Below are 9,091 nucleotides of genomic sequence, written 5' to 3' on the forward strand. Positions count from 1 at the left end.
TTATTAGAATATAATATGACAGAGATTGTTTCTGAGGACTCTTATCATCTAAAAGCATTCATTAGATCCGTAGCTTTGATTTGCTACTGTTGAGCAGCACCTGGTGGACAATAATGAAATGACACATGCCGCTTTCAGTCGAAGTTTAAACCGGATCTTTTGTAGTGCGTGTGCTTTCAACCCGGACCTAATACTGTGTCACGCCACAAACGCTGGGTTGTTATTGTTTTGTTTTTGTCTATTATGCGCGGAGCTGATGGATCGGCCGGGATCGCTAAAAGTGAAAATGAAATTGAAAAAAGGGTGAGTATGGTTTGTTAATGTTATGTAGTAGCCTTGGATCAAGATTATCATAGATGTATTTGACTTTTGCTTTGCGAAAGTAAAAGTCAGAAGTCAGACTGATAATCTTGATCTAATACTATTATTTTGTAGTTGAGAAATGCTATCAAGCGCATTTCAGTGCGTTAACTGTAGTACAGTACTATAGTAATCGAGGCGGCATTAAACATGTGGCGCTGGGTATCACGCAGTAGTAATTAATTGCTGCGACTTGGGAGTCAGATATCCCTCTATATCGATTTGAAAATTGTGCAATAAACCTTGTTTTAATTGTTTAGTAGGCAAAAATATCTCCACTTTTCCACGAGCTTCACACGAACAGGACTGAATGACTGCTGGTGCTGGAAACCTTTTTGGGAGCACTGTCATCCATACTGTAGATTAGCCGCAATTTGCAAATCTAGAGTTGCAAATTGCGGCTAACTGTAGATTGGCTTTTGGCATTATAGTTTAAGGCACCTGTCATTGTGTTCCATGTGTGCTCACCTAAGTGGAGAATAGTTTTCAGTACTAAACACACGTTTTCTGCCAAAACTTTCAAATGGATATGAAACTAGAGGACAATATCTGACTAAAAGTCTTAGGAATTAATTATTGGGTTAGTACACACGCAGCCCAGAGAAGATTTCTGCTGCCCAGATCAGTCTTCTAACCGGGGGCAGGGATTTGGAATACATGAAATGTATGTGTAATATCACAGACATTCTAGAGGGCTAATAGAATACATGAATTGTACGTATATCACAGCCATTCTAGGACTTACATTGATAAAGTGATGCTCCCTGTTTCTCTGTACTAGTCTAGTAATCATTGAAGATCTGAGGTTAGCAACCAAATTTGCAAGGGTAGTGTCTAGCCGTAATTCGCAATTCTAGATTTTTTTATAATGGGATGAATCTAGAGTTGCAAATTGCGGCTAGGGTAGCGTCAAGAGAAAGACACTTCATTTAACGTTATTTGTGATTATATTATTTATTTTTTAGTGCCATTGGCTACATAAGGACCTGGCAATGGTTGGCTATAGCATCTTTGTTATTGGCCACTTGGTTAGCAATGTTAGAGTGTTTCTAACAGGCTTGTCATTGTTGGTTTAGGTGCAGGCGGCTGTGCATTGCAGGTTTCTTTCTCCTGACTCTCGTAGCCTTGGCTGGAATCGCGTACGTGTGCCAGGATTTTATTGTTTTCCAACCAAACGCGGTTCCCCTTGACGATGAGATGGCAAAAGTACCGCATGAGAACATGTACATTTACACCAAAGACGGCGTGAAACTCAACCTCATCCTGCTGCCCTACACAGAAGGCGACTCCTCTGCCCCGACCACTATCCTATATTTCCATGGAAACGCCGGCAGTATCTATGGCAGGGTGTTCAATGCGCTGCAGATGCTGGTCAAGTTGAAAGCCAACGTGGTGCTGGTGGAGTACCGCGGCTTCGGGAAGAGTGAAGGTACGCCCAGCGAGGAGGGACTGTACCGGGACGCCGAGGCCTCACTGGACTTTGTCATGACCCGCCCTGACCTCAATTACACCAAGGTGGTGCTGTTTGGCCGCTCGCTAGGGGGCGCCGTGGCGATGCGCCTGGCCTCTGTCAACCCTCGGCGTGTGGCGGCGATCATCGTGGAAAACACCTTCCTCAGCATCCCCCACATGGCGGCCGCTCTCTTCCCCTTCCTTCCCATGCGTCTCCTGCCCCTGTGGTACTACAAGAACCAGTTCCTGTCTTACCAGCAGGTGGCGCAGTGCCACATGCCCTCTCTGTTTGTGTCGGGCCTGTCGGACCGGCTCATCCCCCCGGTGATGATGAAACAACTGTACGAGCTTTCGCCTGCAAAGATTAAACGCCTGGCCGCCTTCCCCGGGGGCACTCACATGAACACCCGGATTTGTCCGGGCTACTTTCCTGCCCTGGAGCAGTTCATTAAAGATATGCTGAAGAGCCACACCCTTGAGGACATTGGCCAGACTTCTGCACCGTCAAATTCCAGTCAAATCCTTACTTGAGTTAAAGTACTGGAGTACTTTTTTTTTTTTTTAATGCTTCTGTATTCGGAAGGTTTTTGAAATTTGATTCATTGGAGGCATTAATAATAACAATAATAATAATACATCTTTATTAAGTGCCAACAATTTGCATCAAAGCCCTTTCAAAGCCAGAACATGTATTTAAAGTAAATATGTGTTTACTTTACAATAACTAATCAAGTCTGTTCATAGTTTCATTAAATGTATAAATTATTTGTTTTTTAGTGTCCTCCACAATTGCACAGGGCTGAAAATGTTTAGTTTTAGTTTGATCTGTCTGAACTCTGAATCTGTATGCAGAGTTGCAGACAAAGTTGCACAGTCATTGCACACAGTCAGCGTTTTTGCCGTTTTATACACAATATTTTGTCCTTGTCATAGCCAGGTAACACAAACACAGTCTGATTTATATGCAATGACGTCGCTTGGCAAAACTGATCGCATTGTGTAATTTAACATCATATAGAGACGTAGACAAACGTGATAATATAAACTTATAGCTGCATATTTTGCACTGCGATGTTTTGTTTTCATCTAGTTTGTCGAAATCGTCCAATCTCACGCTCACAAGTTAGCAGCAGCAGCAGCAAGTGAGGATATTAAACTCCTGTAGTGCACACGGCGACGTGTACATACTAGGCATTAAAAAACATTCTGCCAATGCCCAACAGCTTATTCTCCTGTTGCTATTTGAGCATTTTTCATGGCCACAACCCACATACTCTGCTGCGCTGCTCATCCCAAGAAATGTAGTTCCTTCCAATACCATTATCCTTAAAAGCTGCCGATACTGACTACAGCTAGTCCAATACTATGTAATTTATTAAATGACATGACATAAATGTCATTCACAGTAATCAATTATTTTGTATTTTGATTACTTTATAACAAAATTATCCCACGATTTTGTCACAAAGTGTCAAGTAATCCTAGGTGCTACACTCCCTCTGCCAACCTGGGGAGAGCAACGGACTGACTTCATGGTTCCTTCTATGCATGAGCCGTCCAAGCCGCTTCTTTTCACCTGACAGGGGGGAGTTTCCCCAGTTGGACGTAGTGCGTGGATGGAACACGTTATTCCAACCAGTTCCTTTCCCCTCCATCAGGTGCCCTGGCTGGCCAGGCCAGGGAGAGGCAGAGACTAGGACTACTATATGTTTTTTGTGAGGGTACCTACCCTAGTTTGATTGCTTCAGTTGATGTTACACTACTGTTTTATACTCTTACTGTATTCTTTTCATTTTTATTTTACTAAGTTGTTGTTGCACTTTAACAATTAATCAATTAATAATGGCATTTGCATTTATTCCTAGATCAGTGGTCAGTGGAACCAAATGTTGACCCAGGTATCTGTACACTCAGAGTTACATACCTGTAAAGGTCCATTTGGAACCCCCCCCCCCCAAGGAACTCTTGAGAGTTCCTGGTCCTCACTTTGAGAACCACTGTCCTAGATTGTTTGGATTGTGCACTCTGGGTAGGGAACGAGAATTTGCTCAGTTTAAGTATCTCGGGGTCTTGTTCAGGGTCTATTTCTATATTATTTATTTGTGTCTTTTCTGAGGGAGCATTCACTCTGTTTCCATTGAAGACCACTTCTGCACTCAGTGTTGTTGGGAATGGGAACTACTTGTACTGTACTGGCCATCTTAAATGAGGCGAAACGGGTCTCTAGTATTGACCTGTGAGAATTCTGGTCTATTGCATTTTAGAAAACAAACAGCTGTCTTTACCAGACTAGATTATTTGAGTGCCTACCACTTATGGACAGAATATCCTGTCATGTCAGTGCGGGGGAGTTTGTTTTGGAACAGTCCACTCTACCCACTTACCGTTCTAGTCTATCCCAATTTCACTGCTTTTAAACTTGGTGTTAAAAAGGAAAAGTGTTTCTAGAAGATCGATCACACGGCCATGTATAAAAAAGACTTGGAATGACTACAATTTATTTTGTTATGCTTGTAACTGTTTTTGTGATTTATTGTATTATTTATAGTGTGTGATTGTATTTTTGTTTGTTTGTTGTTTTATGTTGGGGGGCTAAGGTTGAAAATGTACATATCTGCTGAATCCTTGTGTATTTAATTTACACCTTAATTGTTTTGTTCATTAATACATGCTGTCCCGCCCAAACAACCAAATAAATTAATAATAAGGTATGTTGGCTAATATATCTTCCTGGTAGATGTTGTTACAGCACAAACACTGAGCTAATTAAATTGATGTTCCAACTGCCTGTTTTATCCTCTGCACTGCAGTGAGAGTAAAGGTTACCGTTTACATCAAGTTTCAGTATAATATGACATTGTTTCCGACGACTAGGATCTATAGTCCTTAATATTTAGGTACGTTTAATTTGTCTTTTTTTAGTTTTTTTACTTTATTTTTTTAATACACGTGAACATGATTGTCCCGATTGTGTCTGAGGAGTGTGGAGTCTTTCTAAGAGCAGCAATGCCATTATTAGGCTATTCCATTATGAATGTATTGGTGTGCACTGTACTGTCTGTACACTACAGCATGCGTAGCCATGCAGCGAGACAAGAATGTTCTTTCTTTCTTCTGTGTCACTTCTGGTTTAGCCTATATAGGCCTACTTAATATGATTTATTAAGAGTTCATATTAGACCGATCTTGTGAGTGTGAATATGCAATCCCTGTCCACTCTTCACCCCGGCCTTGGGGAGCTTTTGTTTAAAAAAAAGGAAAAGGCCACAAGGTGAGGTCAGGGTGGGTTTCAAGTGGCATTGTGCATGGATTGAAAAATGGAAAAGAGGGGGAGGGAGACTTTATTTTTCAGCCCAAGATTGTACAGAAGGAATGTGGGACTGAAGAGAAGCTGTAAAGAAGATTCATTAATTGTTGACTAATAGTTGCTTGAAAGTAGGCCTATATAGTTGCTTGCTAAACATGTTCTGTGTGAATGTGGTAGTCTGGATGAAAACAGTTCAACATAATGTTATGTTTAAAACAGACTGGGTTTAAAATAACATACAAAGATAAAGAGAACAATAACATAAGAGCTGTAATTGGGGTTGATCTTCTGAAATCTTTGGTGGCGACTAGAACAATCGACATGCACGTATGCAGACACACGCACACGCACACACACACACACACACACACACACACAAAATGTACTTATGCTGCATGTATTTCGTCCGAGGTGGAGAACCTGGTGACGTGAGGTTACTTCTGCATGAGACCAGTGTGCACTGCAATTACTCAAACCTTTTCATGTAAAGGACCCCCAAATCGACATTTATTAGTCTGCGAACCCCCATTTGAAAAGATATGCCAGGGATCCTGATAAGAGAGGATTTTGCATCTCTAGCATTTTTATTCCAAGGACCCCAAGTTTGACATGCATTGGCGGCTACGGGCCCCTATTTAATGGCATTTCTAGGCTGAGGAAGAAATGCCACTTGACAGTTTTCAAATCAGCCTCATGGTGGCGCTACAACAGGAAGTTGTGTCACACACACACACACACACACACACACACACTCATATCCGTGGATATGCACGGCTTGGGATACACTGCCATGTTATATTGTAAAATTACTGTTAATTTAACTCTGAGAGTTCACACATTTTGTACACTATGAGTTACAGACCCATAAGGGTCCATTTGGTTCATAACTATGTCCCGGCCGGACCCCACTTTGAATGCACTAAAGTGTACCACCCATATACTCTAAGGTACCACCCCGTACCTTGCTACCCCCCCCCCCCCCCTTCCCCTCACTGTATATGTATCTTTTCCCTTTTTGCTTCCTATATGATGAATTCCTGTTCTGTTCTTTAACTACATAGAAGTGTCTATTTGTATGTCTCTAAATGTTTTGATGAATTGAACAATGTGGACCCTGTTGTAAACAAGTGTAATGCTTAATTGGGTCGTCCACTCACAGTTAACAGTCTTTGTATTGAGTTTGTGCTTGAAATGTACTGTAATTCTACAAACTGTTAATACATATTTCAATCAATCAATGCTACCCTCGAATGTAGGGCAATGCATGTAATATTTAAAGTGAACAGTGGGAGGCAGTCATGCGCGTATAGGTGCGCCTACAGTGCTGGAAATGAGTAGAAGAAGGAGATAATGCTAGCCTACACCGGTTATCGCTGATAGTCATTCACATTTTAACAGGCGCTGGCGCGCAAACCTAGACAATCATCATTAACATTAAAAAACATCCTGAGACTCCTCGTACAGGCACGGACTGGAGCCGGATCACTAAAATGAGAAAAGGGTGAGTGTGGATAGTGGATTGTTACTGTCTGCAGCTGGGAGGGAAATGCTAGTGATCCACTAGCTAAAGGCTAGCTGGGAGCCAGCCACTACTAGCCTCGGAGCTAACATTCACTAAGCTAACTGTAGTAATACAGTAATTACGTCAACGTTAAAGCGGAGGGTATCTTCAGTTATCGCTAACGTCCAGGACTGGAGCAGATGGGGACGATCTAACAGGGTTGTCACTGTTGTTTTGTCAGCTACTGTTATGTTTTGAAAGTGGACAAATCTATCGTAAATCGGTAGAAAAGGTGACGCTCCCTATAGTTCTCTGTACCAGACACGGCAGGCTAAGTAGTGTGAGTGTGACGATTGAAGATCACGCTAGTATAGAGATCCGCCTTAGGTGGGGTCGAGACTTAATGTTATTTATGATTATATTTATTCATATTGCTTACAGCGAAATTGGCCACATGTAGTACATAATGACCAAGAATACATGTCTTAGTTTACTTGCCTGGTAGATTACAGTTGGCGATTGGTTATCTTTATTTCACTTTCATTTAAAAAAATGTCCGGATGTTTAGCCCAATTCATACATTTGCGCACAGATTAAGAGCTTAAGGTTAGTGACAGACACGGGTAAATGGAAAGTGCTTTCTGCCAGTAGCAGCTTCGAAACAAGAAATCGAGGTTTAGGTTATACGCCATGAATCTGAAACTTGACGTTTTGGTTTTAAGGGTTTATTTAGCCTTATTCATCTGCAGGTTTTCCCATAGAAGGAGATTAGATTTGTGTTAATTGGATTGTTATAGTTAAATGCTGCATTTGGTGTGGATCATATTGATTATTTTTCACCATGCCAGTCTTGTTGGAGCTCAAAAATGTCAAAGTAATCTTGTGAAGTTATTCGCTCATACAGTAGATTTTCTATGTCAATTTGGAATGCATTTATATTTAATATATATTTATAATGTATATGAAAGTCAAGTAAAATGGGTGCCATGTTTTTCTGCTAACACATGACTCATCACATATCCCTTTCCATAATTTTTCTACCCCATCTTCTCTTTTCAAAGCATCTGTGAGGTGTGATTCAGGCCTTTTGCTGTGGATTAGCCATGGAGAAGCCCTGGAGGCTGTGGGGCGCGGTGGAACGCTGCATCCTGGCCCTGGCCTCCTGGTCCTGGGGTGCGTGTAGGATCTCCCTCCTGGCCCTCATACTCACCTTCCATCTCTACGGCGGTTTCTTTCTCCTGGCTCTCATCCTCGTGTCGGTGGCCGGGATCCTGTACAAGTTCCAGGACGTGCTCCTTTACTTCCCCGACCAGCCCTCCTCCTCCCGCCTCTACGTGCCCATGCCGACGGGCATACCGCACGAGAACGTGTACATTCGCACCAAGGACGGCGTGAAACTCAACCTCATCCTGCTGCGCTACACCGGAGGAGACATACCGTCCGCGGTCACCGCCGGCGGGCCGGCCGGCCCCAACTCCTCCGCCCCGCCGACCATCCTTTATTTCCACGGCAACGCGGGCAACATCGGGCACAGAGTACCCAACGCGCTGCTGATGCTGGTCAACCTGAAGGCCAACGTGGTGCTGGTGGACTACCGCGGCTACGGGAAGAGCGAGGGCGAGCCCAGCGAGGACGGCCTCTACCAGGACGCAGAGGCCACGCTGGACTTTGTCATGACCCGCCCCGACCTGGACAAGACCAAGGTGGTGCTGTTCGGCCGCTCGCTAGGGGGCGCCGTGGCGGTGCGCCTGGCCTCGGTCAACCCTCACCGCGTGGCGGCGATCGTCGTGGAGAACACCTTCCTCAGCATCCCCCACATGGCGGCCACCCTCTTCTCCTTCCTCCCCATGCGTCTCCTGCCCCTGTGGTGCTACAGGAACCAGTTCCTGTCGTACCGGCAGGTGGCGCAGTGCCGCATGCCCTCTCTGTTTGTGTCGGGCCTGTCGGACCAGCTCATCCCCCCGGTGATGATGAAACAACTGTACGAGCTTTCACCAGCGCGGACTAAACGCTTGGCCATCTTCCCGGAGGGCACTCACAATGACACCTGGCAGTGCCAGGGCTACTTCGCTGCCCTGGAGCAGTTCATCAAAGACCTGCTGAAGAGCCACGTCCACGAGGAAACGGCCCAGTCCTCTTCCAGCGTTACTATCATTTAAGAAGAAGTTGGGGGTGGGTAGGTAGGAAGTTCAGAAACATAATTCCCCCTGCCTGGGTTATGGGTTGAAGTTGGGTGACATGCATCAGTAACATTAAGTGGACAGATTTAACTGGGCATGGGGACAGAATGTATATTTTGATTACTTTTTCTTTTCTATCTTTATTAATATTATAATTTTTTACATTTCTGTAAATGTATCATGTTTGAACTAAGAATTACTTATTTGAGTATTTCTGAGGTTTTGCGTTGGGTTTTGGGTGTATCAATGATTGCATTCATAAAGTCCCTTTTTTGTGTTATGAGCAATGAA

General features: G+C 43.7%; 2 protein-coding genes across 3 annotated transcripts; both read left to right on the forward strand.

Annotated features, from left to right (window-relative positions):
- The first annotated feature begins 210 nt into the window (after window positions 1-210).
- On the forward strand, window positions 211-4,487 carry LOC310866684 (protein ABHD13-like). 2 transcript variants are annotated; one of them, XR_014569944.1, is made up of 3 exons: window positions 211-303; window positions 1,437-2,809; window positions 2,943-4,487. XR_014569944.1 is itself a non-coding variant. In XM_083776390.1 (2 exons), exons 1-2 carry the CDS (start codon window positions 257-259, stop codon window positions 2,341-2,343), a joined length of 954 nt encoding a protein of 317 aa, XP_083632516.1. In that variant the 5' UTR covers window positions 211-256; the 3' UTR covers window positions 2,344-4,487. The 2 variants fall into 2 exon arrangements, 1 of the variants encoding a protein (XP_083632516.1); XM_083776390.1 differs by having other exon boundaries at window positions 1,437-4,487.
- A 1,984-nt stretch (window positions 4,488-6,471) lies between these two features.
- On the forward strand, window positions 6,472-9,091 carry abhd13 (abhydrolase domain containing 13). Its single transcript, XM_083775945.1, has 2 exons — window positions 6,472-6,620; window positions 7,682-9,091. The coding sequence occupies exon 2, from the start codon at window positions 7,724-7,726 to the stop codon at window positions 8,777-8,779; it is 1,056 nt and encodes a 351-aa protein (XP_083632071.1). The 5' UTR covers window positions 6,472-6,620; window positions 7,682-7,723; the 3' UTR covers window positions 8,780-9,091.

Source organism: Protomyctophum parallelum (genome assembly GCF_964188405.1).
Source record: "Protomyctophum parallelum genome assembly, chromosome: 11".
Classification (NCBI taxonomy): domain Eukaryota; kingdom Metazoa; phylum Chordata; class Actinopteri; order Myctophiformes; family Myctophidae; genus Protomyctophum; species Protomyctophum parallelum.